At 45.6% G+C, this 19,329-nt stretch overlaps 1 protein-coding gene and 1 long non-coding RNA gene across 12 annotated transcripts in view; one reads left to right on the top strand and one right to left on the bottom strand.

The window, feature by feature from the left end:
• LOC139358487 (uncharacterized) overlaps window positions 1–12,220 on the bottom strand; it is a 44,724-nt gene extending 32,504 nt beyond the window's left edge. For 7 of the 9 annotated variants that reach the window (XR_011613451.1, XR_011613457.1, XR_011613450.1 and 4 more), the window contains exons 1-4: window positions 12,127–12,220; window positions 11,262–11,355; window positions 8,084–9,103; window positions 2,501–2,594 (exon numbers count right to left, since the gene is read on the bottom strand). This is a non-coding gene — a long non-coding RNA (uncharacterized lncRNA). The remainder of the gene's footprint in view (window positions 1–2,500; window positions 2,595–8,083; window positions 9,104–11,261; window positions 11,356–12,126) is intronic. The other 2 variants (XR_011613456.1, XR_011613455.1) reach the window with 2 other exon arrangements.
• Window positions 12,221–12,249: 29 nt separating this feature from the next.
• LOC105496110 (FKBP prolyl isomerase 1A) overlaps window positions 12,250–19,329 on the top strand; it is a 24,526-nt gene continuing 17,446 nt past the window's right edge. For 2 of the 3 annotated variants that reach the window (XM_011766215.2, XM_011766214.2), the window contains exons 1-2: window positions 12,250–12,406; window positions 12,484–12,531. In XM_011766215.2, coding sequence (XP_011764517.2) covers window positions 12,370–12,406; window positions 12,484–12,531 — 85 coding nt within the window. In that variant the 5' untranslated portion in view covers window positions 12,250–12,369. The remainder of the gene's footprint in view (window positions 12,407–12,483; window positions 12,532–19,329) is intronic. The other variant, XM_011766216.2, reaches the window with a different exon arrangement.

Below are 19,329 nucleotides of genomic sequence, written 5' to 3'. Positions count from 1 at the left end.
ACCCAGCTGAGATCCCAGCAACAAGTCCTCACATGTGAGTGAGTGAACATTCAGATGATTTCAGCCTCCAGCTGTCAAGTCACCCTCAGCCTTTCAGCCATCCAGACGACATACAGACTAGACTTACCCACCAAGCCTGCTCAAATTGAAAACCTATGAGCAAAATGATTGCTGTTGCTTTCCAAAACAATAGATAACCAGAATCATCTTTTGCCACAGATGTCCTTAGGAATATCAGAATGACCACCTCTTCCTGGGTCCACACATGAGCAGCCCAGGCAGCACCCTCACCCCCAACTCCAAGAGGATCTGAAGCCTTTACCTACCCCCAGATGCCATCTCGGGAAGCAGGGTTGGGAGGCAAGCAACAGCTTGAGTTGCTTTAACACTCACCCCAACAGAGAGATTGTTTTAAATGAAAAGCTATTGGGGCCGAGCGTGGTGGCTCATGCCTGTAATCCCAGCACTTTGGGAGGCTGAGGCAGGCAGATCATGAGGTCACAAGATCGAGACCAGCCTGACCAACATGGTAAAACCCCGTCTCTACTAAAAATACAAAAATTACCTGGGCATGGTGGCACGCACCTGTAGTCCCAGCTACTCGGGAGGCTGAGGCAGGAGAATGGCGTGAACCCGGGAAGTAGAGGTTTCAGTGAGCCGAGATCGCGCCACTGCACTACAGCCTGGTGGCGGAGCAAGACTCCGTCTCAAAAAAAAAAAAAAAAAAAAAAAAAAAAAAAAAAAAAAGAAAGAAAAAGAAAAAGAAAAAAAGAAAAGCTATTTTGTTGTTTTATTTTTTATTATTCTTATGAGGGGTTTCTATACATCCATATTTGTTCTCCCAGAGTTAAATTTTTTTTTTTTCAAATAACTTCAATCTTACAAAAAATGCTCCAAAACATTGTATGAAGACTTCCCATTTTAGCCACCACTTAGACTCCCCAACTATTAACATTTTAACTTGTTTTATCATTGTCTCTCTCTGTCTCTGGAAAGAGTTCTTTTTTAAAAATTAAAGAGAACAGAGCTTGGTTCAGGTGAGATGGAGTAAGTGCACTGTGCCCCACTTCTCCCAGTGAATGCAGCTATAAAACCTGGACAAAATGCAAGGAGTTACTATTTAAGAACTTTGAAAAATTAATGGTAACAGATAGATTGAGGGATAAAACCAGAATGTGAAGCACCATGGGGCCAGCAGTTAGTTTACTATTTTTTTCCTCCAATATTTCCCGGGCTGGACTCAGTGCAGCTTGAAACCTGGAAATGTATAGCAGCGCAGACAGAGAAATCTCCAGGAAAAGTCCTCTAACTCTGGTTTAAGGAGCAGAAAAAGGCCTCCAAATGCCCAGAATGAAGGACATTTCCCTTTATTTTTCTTTTTTCAATTCACTTGTACCCTATCCCCCAAGAAGTCCTTGTGATGGTGGCAGCAACAGCAATGATGGCCTCTAAAGCCTAAAACTGACAGATAAGAACCTTCCTCTACAATCAGAGGAGCTATTGTCCTAAGAGGGTAGGACAGACTTCTCTTGCTTTTTCTGTCTGTGTTCACTCACTGCTTGGTCCCAAACACAGGTATAGACATAGGCAGTGGCTGGCCTAACAGGATAAATAGGCCTCATACTTCTGATTAGAGAACCAAAAAGAGGAGCCTCCCAGAATTTAAAAAAAAAAAAAAAAAAAGTATTAAGAAGAGAGGGAAGAGCTTGGGAAAGTAACCGAATAAAGTTGCTATGAACTTCTGGGCTCATCCCTCTGTTTTGCATGTGTGAATTAAATACTAAACAACTCACACAGACTTTCAGAACTTAACTAAAGGATATATCACTGCCCAGGTCTTAGATAGACCACTGAGTGGTGCACATATAAGAACGGTCCAAATGACAGTGGAAAACCTTTGAAAACAGAACTGACACTGAAATCACTACCCGCAGAAGGCTGGTTGGAGCTCACAGCCTAAGTCCAATATGGTCAATTATCTGTAAAAACAAAAATACCAACATTCTCGATAGGATTTTTTAAAAAGGTTCAGAATATTATGAAAATCAAAACGTCTATGATATAGTCCAAAATTACTTGACTTGTGGAAAAAACATTAAAATCTCAGCTCACACAGGAAAAGACAATCAACAGATGTCAATGCTGAAATGACACAGCTCTTGGAGTTGTCTGGCAAAGTCTTTAATGTGGCTATTACACAAATTTTTAAACAAGTAAAAATTTTAAAATGTTCAAACAATATCTGAAGAAATAATGGCTGAAAACTTTCCCTGGATTCAGGGAAAATTGAATCCAGGAACTCTTTTGTGAAACAGGTTTCACCATGTTGGCCAGGCTGGTCTTGAACTCCTGGCTTCAAGTGATCCATCCGCCTCAGCCTCCCAAAGTGCTGGGATTACAAGCATGAGCCATCGTGCCCAGCCTCAGGTATTCTTTAGAGCAGTGTGAGAACGGACTAATATAGGAGCACACACACAGAGACCAGAGAAAGATTACTCACATCTGCCTCCCTGTGACCTAGACCATGTCACAGTGTTCTCTCAGGTCACAGTGTTCTCTTGGGTCACAGTGCCTCTGCTCTGTGTAGAAATAATCTGGAAATAAATAAAATGATAGAAAATTCATTTTTCATTTTTATTTATTTATTTTTTGAGACAGAGTCTTGCTGTGTCGCCCAGTGCAGTGGCAAGATCTTGGCTCACTGTGACCTCCACCTCCCAGGTTCAAGCAATTCTCCTGCCTCAGCCTCCTGAGTAGCTGGGATTACAGGAAAGTGCCACCACACCCAGATAATTTTTGTATCTTTTAGTAGAGATGGGGTTTCACCATGTTGGCCAGGCTGGTCTCAAACTCTTGGCCTCAAGCAATCTGCCTGCCTCATCCTCCCAAAGTGCAGGGATTACAGGTGTGAGCCATCGCACTCAGCCAAGATGGAAAGTTTAAGCAAATAAAATAGAACATATAAGGAAGAACAAAGTGGAAATGTTAGAACTAAAAAATAAAATGAGAACAACAACAACAAATTCCTGGATGGGCATGTAACCTGCATGGACCTTGGGGACTGAACAAAGGAGGCAAACATGGGAATAAAAGACAAAGAGTATGTTTGAAAGAAGGGGTCAGGGGGCTCCTTGCTTCTAGTGAACAAGGGCCCTGAGCTTTAGAGCCCTTCGCATTTATTGGGCAAAAGAGATAGTGAGAAGGGGGGATAGTGATTGTTGGTTGGCAGTTTGATTTACAGCAGGCTTGCAAGACTGCATGCTTCAAATGATAGGCTCTAGATGTCCCAGTAGATAACCTCAATGAGCATGGCACCAGGGAGTGATTGCCCTTAGCAAACCTCCTGGTGGCAGGTGCAGTTGTGAGTTTGCCAACATCCTGCATTCAAGATAAACAGTTTGCTCTTCGATCATATAGCCTCCATTGGAATGCTGAGTTGGTCATGATCCCTTTGGCCTTTTCAGCTCCCAGCATTTCCCCTTTCTGTTTATGAATTAATTGAAAGAATGTAAGGCCAGGCTGGGCAGCTCTCATTTTCCACTTGGCAGTCCATCTGATTTTACAGACTATGAACAGAAAACAGAGATCTGATTTTACAGACTATGAACAGAACAGAAAACGTTATTGAAGAACTACATATAAGATGTAAATGTGGTGCCTTAGATAGGCCCAAGGGCTGAGGCTCTCCAGGCCTTGCTGGAATTCGGTCCAGGCTTCTAAAGAAGGCTGAAACTCTTGAGTTTGCTTATTTAAATCAAGAATTTTGCTTTGTAATTCACCAATATCAAAGGTGATGTTGGATGTGAAAGCTCCCTGCAAATGGGCTTTCACAACGTCCCAGGGATACTCACTTCGCTTATATTCTAAGTTGATTACACAAATATGAGTGTGATTAAAATGACAGCACAACTGCTGTTGCAATTGTAAACTTTGCGCTTGTTCCCCTAACCATGGGGATTTCAACATTGTCACTTCAGTGTGTAACTCAGTGTTAATTTTATTCTGAAGTAGCCATGCTTGGTTGGCTGTACTTGGTTGGCTGTGTCCAGTTCTCCATGCACAGAGACGTTTGAACAGAACTATGCAAAGCTACAGAGGACATCACAACAGAAGTTATTAGTGTGACTAAGGAAACAACAGCAAAAATTATCATGCCTAAGGCTCTACAGACACGATGAGTAAGTTGAGTTGGAAGATGTTTCACAAAGTGTAAAGCAGGGGTGGCAGCCCAAGGCTCGGACATATTAACAGGAATCCATCGTCCAGGGATGCAACCCAAAATTATCAAAGTAGGGGTATTATGTGTTGCGGTGTGCTATGATTAATGCAGTGATATAACTGGCAAGATTTACAGGTCAATTGGGTATTGTTTACCTGGAGCTGGTCCTTCTTAGGTGCCAGAAACACATAAGGATTAAAAACACAAACTGTAAATTGAGTGGTGATATTCTTTACAAATTAACATTAAGACTGTGTTGTGACTCCCGTCGGCCTTCTCTCCATCTTCGCAGTCAGGCTCAGCTGGCTCATGACCTGTACCCGAGAGACCGGGCCCATGGTTGGCCACCCTGGGTTCCTCCAGTCTCCCGTTCCATGGCCACACACACCTCGAGGGCACCCACGCGGTTTGTCCACCTCTTGTAAAAACACAAGGATACCCTCTTCCCCACGTCAGTATATCCACCGGACCTGTCCATCATCCTTCTTCTGGGGATTTCTATAACACTTCTGGATAAACTTTCCTCTTTTCCTCTAACACTTGTCAATGTCTTTCTGCTGGAGTCCTACCATCCATACCAGGAGTCAAAAAATTTAAAGTAAATAAAGCTAAATGTAATTTTGTTTGAGGTGGTAACTGGTCTCCTACTCCCCCTTTTTGTTTATTCAACATACATTGTAATGTTTGATGTGCCCGCTCTATAATGCCTTCTCCTGGAGGGTTGTAAGGAATTCCTTATGGGTTATAGCCCAAAGGTATAACAAATTTTGAAAAGCATGACTAGTATAAGTGGGTCCATTGTCAGTTTTTAATTGTTTAGGAATCCCCATATGAGCAATGATGACAGACAATGTGGCCGTACATGACCAGCTGTCTCACGGGTTTGGCATGTAGCTTGCAACATATGAGAATAAGTGAATAAGTGAAACAAATTAAGCAGTTCTGGGTCCAGTGTACTTTTAATTGTAGCAGTTTCTATGCAACTGGCTACATTTACAACATAAGCTGAATCAAAGACAATGTTGATAGGATCTGCAGCTGTGAGCTGTAAAACCTAAATGACTGCGATCAACTCTGAACGTTGAGCTGAAACCCCAGAGGTCATTATTGTTTGAGTATGTTTAGGTCCATAAATGGCTGCACGACTTTTGGAAGAGCCATCAGTAAAATAAGTCTGGCCACCTGGAAGAAGCTTGTGATGAGTAATCACAGGAAGAATGAAAGAATGGACTTTATAAAACTGCAAAACTTTGTCTGAGGGATGATGAAAGCAAAGGTTTCTGCAGCTGTAGCCAGGAGGCATGCCATTCCTGAGCTCAACTTCTGCCTCTTTGGTTAATTGCCATGGGGAATTTAATGAAGAATCTCCCTGCAGGGTTTAACCTGTCTTTCCAGTTACTGATATCGGGTTAGGGTTCCCTTGTAGGAATTTCCCTAAACCTTTCCCACTCTGATATCCCACATCCTTCAACATTTTAAATTGTGGGTTATCAAAGTTTTCATTTGTAAGTCTCATATCCCATGCTGTAAGTCAGTCTTGATCCCATTAATTGATAGCTATATTTTCAATGTAAGGCTGAAAAGTACACAATTGTCCATCCGTACCAAGACAACATAAAAATCTCAGCACTCTGTTGAACACTTTTAGCTGCTCCTATTCCCACTAGGGATGTGGAGGTTAGCGGAGAGGCCATGCTGGGGGCCAGTCCTTACTGGATATTACTGACACATCCGCTCCAGTGTCCATAAGCCCATAAAATTTCTTTCCTTTAATATGTACTACACAGGTGGGTCTATTAGAGGCTATAGGTTGTGATGAATAGATTTCTCATGTAGTTGTGCTCCCAAACCCTTTATTTCCTTGTTTCTCCTTTCGTGGAGAAGGGTATAATTTCCTGTGAATAAGCAATAATTGCACTATATATTCTCCCAGTTCAAAAACCCGAAGATCTTGTGACGTTAAAACTACTTGAATTTCTCCTTCATAATCGGAGTCAACAACTCCTGGGACTACAATGATGCTTTGCAAGTTAAGGTGGCTTGTGCCTAAAATTAGTCCCATGTATCTGTCTGGTAAAGGTCCCTACATGCCAGTGGGAATTTTGATAGATATGTCTCCACCAGCTAACATTACCTGTTCTCTAACTGGGAGATCTAATCCTGCACTTCCTGGTGTTCCTGAAGTGAGGGAATCAATGTTTCTCCTGGGACCCACCCCTGAAATGGGGTTGTGGTCTGAACTGGGAATGCCCTCATTGTTTGAGGGACCCAGGTCCAGGCCCCCTTCTCATTTCCCGACAGTAGGGGTTGCCATTCTGATGAAATCTTGAGTGGCACTGATTAGCCCAGTGATTTCCTTTGTTACAGCGAGGACAGAGTCCTGGCATTTTTTCCACTATGGGGGGGGGACTGCATTATAAGATCCCTTCTGTCCTGAGGTCTGGCGGCATTCCTTTTTAAAATGTCCAGTTTTTCCACAATTACAACATTTTCCTACTTTAGGGCTTAATCCTTGGCTCCTTTTAGATTTGCCAACTACTAGATTAGCCATTGCTTGTGCTAACATTGAAGAGCGATGAAGTTCGGTTCCTACATCCTGACAAGCTCTGAGAAAATTTCCCAAGTTTTCTGTACACTTCACAGGTGCCAGTGCACGTTTACAATCTGCATTTGCATTCTCAAAAGCTAAAATTAAGGTTAGCATTTCCGTGGCAATGGCATGAGGAATTTGATGCTTCACTGCCTCTTGTAATCTTGCAAGAAATTGCGCATAGGGTTCCTGTGACCCTTGCATGATATGTAAAAAGGATTGTACTGGGACTCCCTCTTCAGGAATCGTGGCCCAGGTGCGTTTAGCAGCCTGTGCAGTCTGCTGATAAGCAGCATCTGGGAGTGCCATTTGCCGTTCCAGGTCTGAATAAGGGCCATTACCCAATAGCATATCCTCTGTAATGTCTCCGTGTCCAGCAACATGGTTCTATCTAGCCTGGTCTGCACACAGTTCTTGCCAATTTAAATTCCATGTCAGATATGCACTAGTAGACAAGCAAGTTTGAGCCAAGTGTTTTACATCAAAGGGTAGAAGACACATACCACCAAATGCAGATTCTGGCAATCCTAAAGTGAATGGGCTCTGTACCCCATTATTAATTACACTCATTTTTAATTCCTTCAACAACTTAAACTCTAGTAGGGTGTGTTCATGAATAAACTGCTGTGGATTATTTGGATCAGGCCTTACAGAAATAGGAAAAGTGCAAGGTCCTAGGGGCTCTCCAGCTATGGAAGCAGAGCGTAAATTTCTTTGCATTGGGGTCTCTATTTCTACTACCAAAGGAGGCAGTACAGACGTTTCTGCAACTGGAGGGGGCGGTATAGGCCAATTTTTATCCTCCCTCTCCTGTTTTTTATTTTCAATTGGAGCTGTGGGTGGGACAACAGATTCTTTCAGATTTTTAGACTCAGCCTGCTGTCCAGCAGAATAACAAGGAGATAATGGTGGAAGAACAGTACGAATTAGACTCCAAGTGGAGAAAACAGAAGAATCAACTTTAAGACCTTTTTGATGAGCCTGTTTTAATCCTTCTCCTGGTCTATCCCAATTGTTCACGTCAAGAGTGCCTGCCTGTGGAAACCATGGGTTATGTGTAATAACATTTTGTGGCTTCTGCAGGTTAGTTAGTGCCTGCGAATTAACCTGAGCTCCAGACTGTCTCAACAGAACTTGAAGCAACTGCACATAATGTTTTTCTTCAATAGATAAATTCTGCTTCATGTTACCCTGATTCAGAAAACTTCCCATTCCCAGTACTTATTTAGAGCACCGACCTTATATCATTCCCAGTACCTCTTTAGGGCACTGACCTTATATCCGCTGTCGGCAGACTCATCCTGGGGTCCCCATGCGTCTTGTCAATTTCAGTTCCTCTGCTCCAGCAGACCTTCTTTGTTCACATCCTCAAAGTGTCTGTGTTCGGATGCCACTTATCTGACATCCTTGGAGTCCCTGTTCTGGGTCGCAATTTGTCACCTGCATGGACCTTGAGGGACAGAACAAAGGGGGCAAACGTGGGAATAAAAGACAAAGACAAGAGAGTATATTTGAAAGAAGGGTCAGGGGGCTCCTTGCTTCTAGTAAACAAGGGGCCTGAGCTTTAGAGCCCTTTGCATTTATTAGGCAAAAGAGACAGCGAGAAGTGGGGGGTGATTGTCGGTTAGCAGTTTGATTTACAGCAGGCTTGCAAGACTGCAGTCTTCAAACAATAGGCTCTAGATGTCCCAGTAGATAACCTCAGTGAGCACAGTGCCAGGGGGTGATTGCCCTCAGCAAACCTCCTGGTGGCAGGCGCAGTTGTGAGTTTGCCCACATCCTGCATTCATGATAAACAGTTGGCTATTTGATCATATAGCCTCCAGTGGAATGCTGAGTTGGTCAAGATCCCTTTGGCCTTTTCAGCTCCCAACAGATGGGTACAATAGCAGAATGGAGATTGCAGGGAAACATGCCAGTGATCTCGAAGATAGAAAAATAGAAATTATCCAATCTGAACAACAGAGAAAAAGGACTGGGGGAAACTGAACAGAACTTCAGGCACCTGTGGAGACAATTCCAAAATATCTAATGTTTGTGTTATCAGGATCTGAGAAGAACAGGAGAAACAGAATGGAGCAGAAGAAAATATCTCAAGAAATAATGGCTGAAAACTTCCCAAATGTGGTGCAAGGCATACACCTATATACTCAGGAAGCTGAGTAAACCACGAACAGGATAAATGCAAGGAAATCCAACCCCCATTTTTCAGGTTTTAGAGCTTCAGGGAAGGAGTCACTTCCCCTTGTCTTCAGGGATGCTTATGACTTCAGACTGAAATGATTCCCTGTCTCCTGTTACACAAAGAGAGTAAAAATAAATTTAATCAGTTCAGAATGGTATTAAATGAAAGTCAGAATCTCCTGCTCTTTCTCCCAGTTCCACCTCTTAGAGTCATTCACTTTCTGTTTTTAGTTCTGGTTTGCTAAAGGGTGATCCCAAAGAACTTAAATACTTAACAGAGTTGTTAATTATTAACTAGGTTATATATAAACAGAATCTAAACTAATTTAGAAAGGAACTCTCCCAGTTATTTAAAAAAATCAGATAAATGATTAATAAATGCCCCTTGTCCTCAGGTCCAATTCATCTCAGATCTGGTGGCTGAACTGATAGCTACATGCTTTCCTGTGTTTTCTCAAAGCACTGAGGAAGAAGTGGTGCAAATGTGAGGTTCTTGGGAAGCCCCATGTATATAAACAAAGCTTATATACATGGATTGGGATGGCCACTGTCTCAAAAGCAGGTCTATGTTTTGAACCGATACCCAATTCAGAGCCATGAGAGAGACCACAGGATGAATGTGAGGCAAGCCTTATCTTGCTAGGCTTCAGGGAAAACTGAATCTAGGAACTCTCTTGCCCCTGGTTGCTCTCATTCTCCATCATTTATTCTCTCTGCAGTCTGATTTTCTCTAGGTGGTGTGAAGCAGTGTCCTGGCAACTGCTGGGGCCTTTTTTAAATTTCATTTTTCAATATCCAGTCTTCCATTCTATGAGCACAGAACCTCTGATTTTAGTTGGGTGTGTTTACATCCAGAATGAAGACTATATTTCCTAGCCTCCCATGCAGCTAAATTTGACCATATAACTGTTATAGTCAATGTGAAGTATGAGGGGAAGAGATGTGTGCAATTCTAAGTCATGCCCTTAAAGGAAATGAGAATGTACCCTCACATTCCTCCTTTCCCCCTTGCCACTAGTTGAGATGAAAATATATTGGAGAGCCAATTTGGACCATGTATATGAGGGTAGGATTCTAAGGATGGGGAGCCACAAGTAGAAGAAGGATGAGTCCCCGGGCAGCCTGTGAAGTCCTACCTGCACTGAACCATCTGCCTCTGAACTGTTACATGAAAGAGACAGCAACTTCAGTCTCTTTTCAGCCACAGTTAATTTGGTTCTGTTACAGCCTGTATTCTTACACTATTAAAATTTCCAGAGCAGTCACAAGCTCACTGAGATTTTAGGAAAGGGGACATAGATGAGGGTAAGCGTGTCGAAAAACTGTGAGGTCATGTTTAAAACACTACGGGTGGTTTCCCCCATGCTGTTCTCATGATAGTGAGTGCGTTCTCATGAGAACTGATAGTTTTATCGGTGTTTGACAGTTCCTCTTCACGTACTCTCTCTCTTGCCTGCCACTATGTAAGATATGCCTGCTTCCCCTTCTGCCATGATTGTAAGTTTCCTGAGGCTTCCCAGACATGCAGAACTGTGAGTCAATTAAACCTCTTTCCTCCATAAAGTACCCAGTCTCAGGGTTTTTTTTGTTTGTTTTTTGTTTTTTGACAGATTCTCACTCTGTCACCTAGGCTGGGGTGCAGGGGTGCAATATTGGCTCACTACAACCTCCGCCTCCTGGGTTTAAGCAATTCTTATGCCTCAGTCTCCCAAGTGGCTGGGATTACAAGCATGTGCCACCATGCCTGGCTAATTTTTTTGTATTTTTAGTAGAAACTGAGTTTCACCATGTTGGCCTGGCTGGTCTTGGATGCCTGGCCTCAACTGATCTGCCCGCCTCAGCTTCCCAAGGTGCTGGGAATACAGGCATGAGCCACCGTGCCCAGCCTCAGGTATTCTTTATAGCAGTGTGAGACTGGACTAATACAGAAGTACACACACAGAGATCAGAGAAAGATTAGTCACATGTGCCTCTTTATGTCCTAGACCATATCACAGTGTTCTCTTGGGTTACAGTGCCTCTGCAGGTACTGCTCCTTCTGCCTCCCCTTACCCCAACACATACACACAATTGGCCTTCTAACCTTGGCTAAACCTAGCTAACTCAGGGAACTATCTGACCACATTACAGACTAAATCAGGCATCTCTGTTATATTAACATGCCTCTCACAGCATGTATTACTATCTCATAGTATTATAGATTTGAAACTTTACATTTATTCCATATCTTTTTTTTACTTAAACAGGTTATTTGATTATCTCTCTCACCTGATACGTAGACTCTGTGAGGTCAGGGAGTAGGTCTGACTCCTTCACTGCTGTATCCTCAGCACCAAGGACAGTACATGACATATAGAAGGTGCTTGTCAAAGTCAAAATAAAATATAGAGATGAATCTCTAAATGTAATGTTTTATTTGGGGAAGCAGGAATTGCAACTTGGAGCATACACACAGATCTGGTGGTCTTTGGTATGTCCAAAGAACAAAGAGAAGGCTGGGAGTTTTATAAGAAAGAGAAATGTATTGTTTTGAAAGAAAGCACATTGGCACTAGTAAAGTTTCAGGGAGCTGGCAAGCTCTGATTGGTGACTGACAGTGGTAAGTAAAACTAGTATTAGGTTATGGCAGGTTGTTTCAGCAGTTACTAGCTCAATCTGGTCTTAGCGAGACAGCAGGTCATTTCAGCAGTAGAGTCAGTGGAAATATTAATTCTTGGAGCAGGTGCTGTGTGCCTCCACTGCTTTTCCCCTGGCCACTGGATTCTGATTCCGTTGGGCATAATAAGAGTGACCCAATTCGTATTATCAACTTTCACATGCTCAATAAGAATGTATGCATGTAAGCTATGGGTGAGTGAATGAATGAATTTGGACAACTCCTCCTCCAGTGAAGAAAAGCAGAACTCAGAACCTCGAGCCACTTATAAAATGCTAACATAGTACCACCTGTGCGCTGTCTTCTCAGAACCATGCCCTTCCCAGGATAAGTAACTGTGTGCTTAGAAGTGGAAACCTGATAACAGTCACCCAGTCAGTGACTGGCGGACCCCCTATTATTACTCCCATTCTTTGGGCAGGGAGATGCTTAACCCGCTGCAAGCACAGAGGAAGGGCGGGAGAACGAAGAACTCACCTGGCAAACACAGCTGCATCCGGAGGCCTCGGGGCTTCCGGGATTCCGGTCCCTCTTCCGGAGGCCTGGGTTTCCGGGACGTGCGCGCCGTGTGGGGCGCGCACGCAGGGCTGGGCGTGAGGGGGCGTGCGCGTGCGCAGGCGACGAGCCGAGGGACTAGGCAGAGCCGTGGAACTGTCGCCAGGTCGCTGTCGCTCCACGCCGCCCGTCGCGCTGCCCGCCTGCTCAGCGTCCGCCGCCGCCATGGGAGTGCAGGTGGAAACCATCTCCCCAGGAGACGGTGAGTAGTGGCGCGCGGCGGCCCGGAGTACCGCCGCCGCGCGCATCCGCTCACCGTGCCCGTCTCTGTCTCCTCAGGGCGCACCTTCCCGAAGCGCGGCCAGACCTGCGTGGTGCACTACACCGGTGAGTCGGGGGCCAGGCGGGGTGGGGGCCTGGGCCAGAGTCCCAAGCCCGGGTGCGACTGGCCGCCAAGGCCTGGGGGCCCGGGGCGTGGCGGCGGCGAGGCCCGCATGGCTTGAGGCTGAGGCCTGGGCGGTGGCTCAGGGGCAGCCCCGGGCTTGCGGAACCCGGGCGGGTCTGAATCGGCGGTTGTGAGCGCTGGCTGCGGGCTAGGCGTTATCTAGCCCATCAGAAGCATTTCTGCACCTTAGATGCTGCCCTTTTGCCCACTGCACAGATGAGGAAACTGAGGCTTGGCGAGACGAAGTCACTTTCCCAAGGTCACACTTTCAGGAATGGTCAGAGCTCTGGCCTGGGACCATTAGGAAAGATTTGTACCATTTCTGTGCCCCTGCCCCCACTTCCATCCCTCCCTTCACTGGAGATAAGGACGAGGTAATTGCGAGTCTGCAGAGCTGCTGCTTCCTCCGGGGAACTCGGAATTCGCCCCTTTGCCGCGGGTGGGGAAACATCCCACTTCCTAAGTCATTGCTTTGGCTCTTCCTGGCCTTCAGGGAAGTAGAGCTGCACGGCCTTTTTCCGTCTTTTTACTTTTGAGCCACTTACAAATCCAAGGCTTAGTGGTAGCGATGGCTCAGGCTGACCGAAAGCTGCACGTGTAATTTAGTCCCCCAGCTCTTCTAAAAGTAGAGACTTTTCTCATCTCCATTTTAAAGATAAAGAATCTGGAGGCTAATAAACAGTGATAATATAAGCCAAAGGAAATTTTAGACACCTCCCCCTCCCCAGCCAGAATTCAAACATCAGAGTCGTGTGCCTTGGGACCCTCTTTTATTCCTTGCCCTTACAAGGTCGTTCTGGTTTGTATGGACGGGGGGAGGGCGAGAGCTGAGTTGGCGGAGACACCGTGTCTGTGGGCTGTTGGTCCTGCAAGGGTGGGAGTGATTGGTGTAGCCACAGTTGTTGATACGAATAACCTTCCCTCCCCCTCCTCCTTCCCCTTTCTCAACCTTCCCACCCTTTCCTCTGTTCCTCCTCCTCCTCCTCCTGTTTTCCCACTCCCTCTCCTCCTCTTCCTCCTCCTGGGTAGTAGGCTGTGGGCAGTTTTGGCCAAGTTGCTCACGAATAAACTCCACCTTTCCCTTCCAAATCATGGAAACATGGAGGGATCCCTCTATTGAGGGAAATGACTTTCACTGGAAAGAGGAAAAGGCAGCCAACATCCCTTCTCCCATGCCCTTTTATTTCTATGGCCCTTCTCCATGGGTAGAAATGGGAGCAGGAGGTAGAAGTTAAGGACTAGCACTTTAAAAATGCTGCCAAAGGAGGAGTTACTGAAACCCATCTTTGTGGGGAGCAGTCTCATGTCTGTGAAAGAATCTGGAAAGTGCTTTTGATGTTTTAGATAGCTGTCCTTGTAGGCCACAGTCAGCACCTGAGCCTGGGAGGTCTGGTAGATGAAAGTGCATCCGTTTGGTGATTTTTGATCCTAAGGATGAGAAGAATAACCATTTACAGTGCCCGGGTGAGTGGGCAGTTCATTCAGTTCCGCAGCCAACTGGGGCAAAGACTGGGACTCCAGCCGTGAGGAGCTGCCTTCTGGCCGCACCCCTCCCCACCCTAGCTTGTACATAGCCACACTGGGGTGCTTGGAAGCATGTGTCCCACTCCCACGTCTGCCCCTCATGCTCACCCATGTTCTGGTGCTGCCAACAGGACTGGACCCCAGCGTGTAGGCAGTGCCGCACTTCACCATGCCTCTTGGTGAAATATCCCCACACAGCATGTCTGGAGCCTTTTCCTATGAGAACAGATGGTCATGAGACCCAGAACACCATCAGGGTTTCCAGTGCCTCTTGAAGTCTGTGTTTTCCTCGCGGGTGGCACCCACCCACATGTTCCCAGAACAGCAGCAGGACCCTGGCATGCATTAGGACAAAAGCTTTCTTTTTTGTGTCGTTTTGATAAGCCCTATAAAGACGCCTTAGTGAGAAGCCAGCTCTGCCTTATGCTCACAGAATAGACTGTTTTCGAGCAGGCTGGCGGCTTTGTTCCCGTGGGTCTTTGTCACCAGCCTCCCAGGAATAACCTGTTTGAGACCTGTGGGGGCGTGAGAGGAGTGGGTAGGCACTGTGAGATCTCATCTGTAGCAGTTAAGGCTTTTAAGTCACTGGGAACAGAATCCATCCTGGGGGAACATGATCAGAAGGTGGAGATTATCATAAACGTTTTAGGGGTTTTCAAAGGCAGAAGCCCACTGGGCCCCAAGAAGGGTAAAGAAAGAATCATGATGCCCCTAGTTCTCATCTCTGTTTTTTGGCGTTGTTTGCTTGTTGTTTTGTTTCCTGCCTGACTGCCTCTGTAGTCTCCTGTTAAGAGATTTGTGTTTTTCTGCTTCTCCCAACCGGTGGGTGGTGGAAGTCCCCTGCATGCTCACCCCTCACCCCTCCCCATGCCCAGCTTCTCTGTCTTCTTTTGAGTGTCTGGCTCAGATTTCTTGGCTGTAATTCTGATTGTTACTTTTCCTGAGAAGGAGAGTTTGAGTAAGGTGAACACTCTTGATCCGGTCTGCTCTTGCCAGGTGTCCACTACTGCTGATGTGGGCATGGGTCCAGAGAAAGAGGGATGGAAGTAAGGGATGGAAGTAAGTAAAGAGGGATGCAAAGCACAGACTGACCTTTACCATGTGGATGCTTTAAATGCCACTAATGGCTGTCAGTCACGTTGATGCCACTCTCAAGGGTCCCTCTGGTGACTTCCGTGACCTTCTAGCAGAGCATAGCATGGGCAAGGCCTCAAAGGAAGGCGTGCACAACCTCTGTGGTACCACAGGGAAAATACAAAGTTCACTATCACCAGCTAAGCATCTCCTAGGAGCATGACAGGCATTGAGGTGGGAGGGAGGTGGTGGAAAGGTAACCTGCCAAGTAAGTGCCTTTAGGAGCCAGTGAATTCTCACGGCCCCTCCCTGCTGCCTCCAGTAGCTTTGTCATCTTTACTGTTGAGCTTGTTCTGGCACACAGCTAGGTTTAGACCTCTTTTACTTACTTCAGCAGGCCGTGTGCCTGCCATTGTGAGAGCAAACTCAAGGGGATTGAAGGAATGTTTTCTTTTTTCTTCTTAAAAAGTAACTGTAACTGGACATTTTGTCCTTGGGATCAGGTTTAAGTCAGGTGTAGCCTCCCGGCTTCTAACTGAGACAAACCAAGAGCCCCTCAACCTTATGTCCTCGGGAGGTTGACTAGAGGGCTGCTGAGGCTTGCAGGGCAGGTGTGGCCACTTTGCTGCAGTCTCCCTCAAGCCCCTTGCTTTCCTGAGCTTCGTTCCCCCCTCTCCTCTGCTTTATTCCATCCACTCCCTTGCTAGGTATCTCTTGGTTGGTGATCTGTCTGGAGGGAGGCTCACGCTCAGCAGAGATGCCTCAGATGGCTTCCCCTGATGCGTGCTGTCTTGAGGCACACAGGCTGTAACTGTTGGGGCGGGGCTGCAGCAAGACCGTTTGCCTTCCCATAGCACATATTTTTTGAGCAACAGCAGCAAGCCAGGCTCTAGGGACGTGGCTAGTTAAATAGACAAAGACCTGATCTGGTGGGGCTTTGCTTATGATGAGGAGACTGACAGTATGGCCATGGGGCACATCAGGTAGTAAGAAGCACTGTGGAGAGATTAAAGCAGAGTGAGGGATGGGAGGGGAAGTTGGCTGCTTTTCGTGAGGGTGATTGGAAAAGGCCTCTGAAAAAGTGGCATTTTAACATTCACTCAAAGGTAGTTGGAGGGGGAGCTGTGGGGCTGTCTAGAAGAGTATCCCAGGCAGAGGGAAGAGCTAGTGCAAGACCCTGAGGCTGGAGCCTGCTCTGTGCATTAGAGGAACAGCAAGAAGACCGGTGTGTTAGAGAAACAGGAAGTGGATTGTATGAGAGGGTATGTGGCAGGAGATGAGGGGATGGTGGAGCCTTGTTGGTTGTTATAAAAATGTTGCCTTTTTCTTTTTTTTTTTCTTGAGACTGAGTCTAGCTTTGTTGCCCAGGCTGGAGTGAACTGGCGTGATCTCAGCTCACTGCAAGCTCCGCCTCCCAGGTTCATGCCATTCTCCTGCCTCAGCCTCCCAAGTAGCTGGGGTTACAGGCGCCTGCCACCACGGCCAGCTAATTTTTTTTTTTGTATTTTTAGTAGAGACGGGGTTTCACCGTGTTAGCCAGGATGGTCTCGATCTCCTGACCTCATGATCTGCCTGCTTCGGCCTCCCAAAGTGCTGGGATTATAGGCATGAGCCACCGTGCCCTGCCAACGTTGCCTTTTTCTAACTCACGTGGGAGCCATTGGCTGGCTTGGATTTTAACAGCCCCCTCTCCTTCTGGCTACTGTGTGGACAATGGGCTTTTGGGGACAAAGGCAGAAACAGGACACTGATTGTATCCCAGGTGTGTAGAGTGCCAGCTCAGGCAGTGGGCAGAAGTGGTGCCAGGTGGACAGTGATCCCCAAAGAGGATGTGGGTTCTTTGCTGTGTTCTGATCTTGGCCCTGCCATATAACAGGCTATGAGAGCTTGAACAAATTGTCCCATAGCTCCTAGCTTCCACATGCTGTCTATAAAATGGGAGTAATGATGCCTGCTGTGAAGCAGATGCCTATTGAGACTACCCAGTTGTCTCCAAAGTGTTGCTCTTTTTTAAAACCACAGTTCCATTGAGCCTCACTCATCGCAGTTGTTATGTCTAATCTCAGGCCAGAAGAGTCCTTACACTGTTTTTTTCTTAATAACTCTGATTTCTTCAAAGAGAGCGGGCTAGTTATAGAATACTCCACATCTGTCTTACTGTTTTCTCATGGTATTGTTTAACTTGTTCCCTGCCTTGATTTTCTGAACGGGATGTTTAATGTTTTAAATGTCTGAATAGATTCGGTTTAAACATTTTAGTGTGAGTACTTCATCCTCAGCACACATGGGAAACATCACTAGTTGTGACGCTAAATTTTATCTTTTTTGTAAAGGAACATTTTTCCCTTTGCAATTAGCAGTGATTTGTGGAGTGCCTAGGTAACCATAGATGGTCTCTTGCTCATCAGCCTTTCACCTAGTGGTGTTTACACCTTCTGATAATTCTCCCCTGAAGAAGTAATTGGCATTCACAAAGTGTTGATTTATAAAATTCCTTCATTCTTTCTAAATTTGTTAGCTATTATTCTTCTATAAGATAAGGTAAAGCTAATTCTTTCCCTTTAAATACCAATTTTTATTTTTTGAGACAGTGTGTCTGTCACTCAGGCTGGAATGCAGTGGCTTGATTTTGGCTCACTGTAGCCTTGACCTCCCAGACGCCCATCCCGGCCTCCCATCTGGCCTTCCAAATAGTTGGGCCTACAGGCGCATGCCACCTGTCCTAATTTTTGTAGTTTTTGTAGAGACGGGGTTTCACCAGGTTTCCCAGGCTAGTCTCAACCTCCTGGCCTCAAGTGATCCACCCTCCTTAGCCTCCCAAAGTGCTGGGAGTACAGACATGAGCCACCGTTCCCAGGCTTTAATTACCAGTTTTTAAAATGAAAAATGAATGTCAACTGATGGGGTGTTGCCGTTCCCAGTGGGGGCAAGTGACTTTTCCCCCCTCTATTTGCTTTTACTGTACTGTGGGCTCAAAATTTTTGTCAGGGCCTTAAGATCAGTGATACCCATTACTCTTTTTGATGCTAATATCATCCTAAATTTGGCCAGTAGGAGCCCTTCAAGCTGGCTCCAGTACCTTTTGAGCTCCCACCATTCCTTCATCCATTTCTCGGTTTCACTACTCTGGTCCAATTGTCAGCCATCTTTCAAAGATCTCTAGTTCCTTTCAGTAGGGTCCATGACCTTTTTGTTTTTGCTAACAGCTTTATTGAATATAATTTATATACCATAAATTCACCTATTTACTCACAGATGTTTTAACTAGAACATTTTTAGTGCTTAAACTGATTTTTATGAAGTACTGAGGGGTTTATTGTATCCATAAACTGGAAATCACTTGTTTGCCTTGGAATTTTCTCTAAAAATATTGTCACCTGCTATTTCCCATGGAAGAAGCCAGGGTTATTATGAATAACTTAATCACATAGCATCCAGTTCTCCCTTTGGTGCTCATGGCGACATTTGTTTATTTTTACTTCTATTTTTTCTTCTGTTTTTTTGTTTTGTTTTCCTGCTAAGAAGCTTAACCAAGTCTCTACATTCCCTCTCCTGGACCCCTTTGATTTTGACCAGGTGTATTCTAGCAGTGCAGAAAGTCAGGGAGGTAGAAATAACCAGTTCCTAGATGCTACTGTCTCTTCCTGTTATATTTACTCTTCCTCTCCCAGGAGCTCAAGCTACCTTGGCCTGCGTTCCTCGAATGCTCCAAGCCTTTTCCCACATGGAGGTCTCTGCCCCTTTGCTTAGGTGCCACCGCACTGCCGCCACTCCCCACTGCATGACAGGCTCTTTTCTGTTCTTTATAGCACAGTTTAAGTAACACTTCGCATGCATACATGCATGCTTCTAATTCTGCAACAATGTACCCATCTATTTTCTTAGCCCCCATCATAGTCAGGATCCATATAGTTAAACATCTACTGTTTCCCCAACAGACTGCAGGCTCCAGGAGGCCAGACCCACACTAGTGTTGTTCTCCAGGGTCTCCCCATCAGTCTTGGCATAGAGTAGCTATTCAGTGACTGAATGAATGGCCGGTTAGGACCAGGCATTCCCTCAGTCACTCAGTGAATATATAGGGAGCTGGGCAAAGCCTCAGTGTTGCTCTTAAGGTGCTTACCCTATAGGGAATGGTCAGT

The sequence above is a fragment of the Macaca nemestrina genome, chromosome 15 (genome assembly GCF_043159975.1).
Source record: "Macaca nemestrina isolate mMacNem1 chromosome 15, mMacNem.hap1, whole genome shotgun sequence".
NCBI lineage: Eukaryota > Metazoa > Chordata > Mammalia > Primates > Cercopithecidae > Macaca > Macaca nemestrina.
This window is presented reverse-complemented; position numbering and strand designations above follow the sequence as displayed.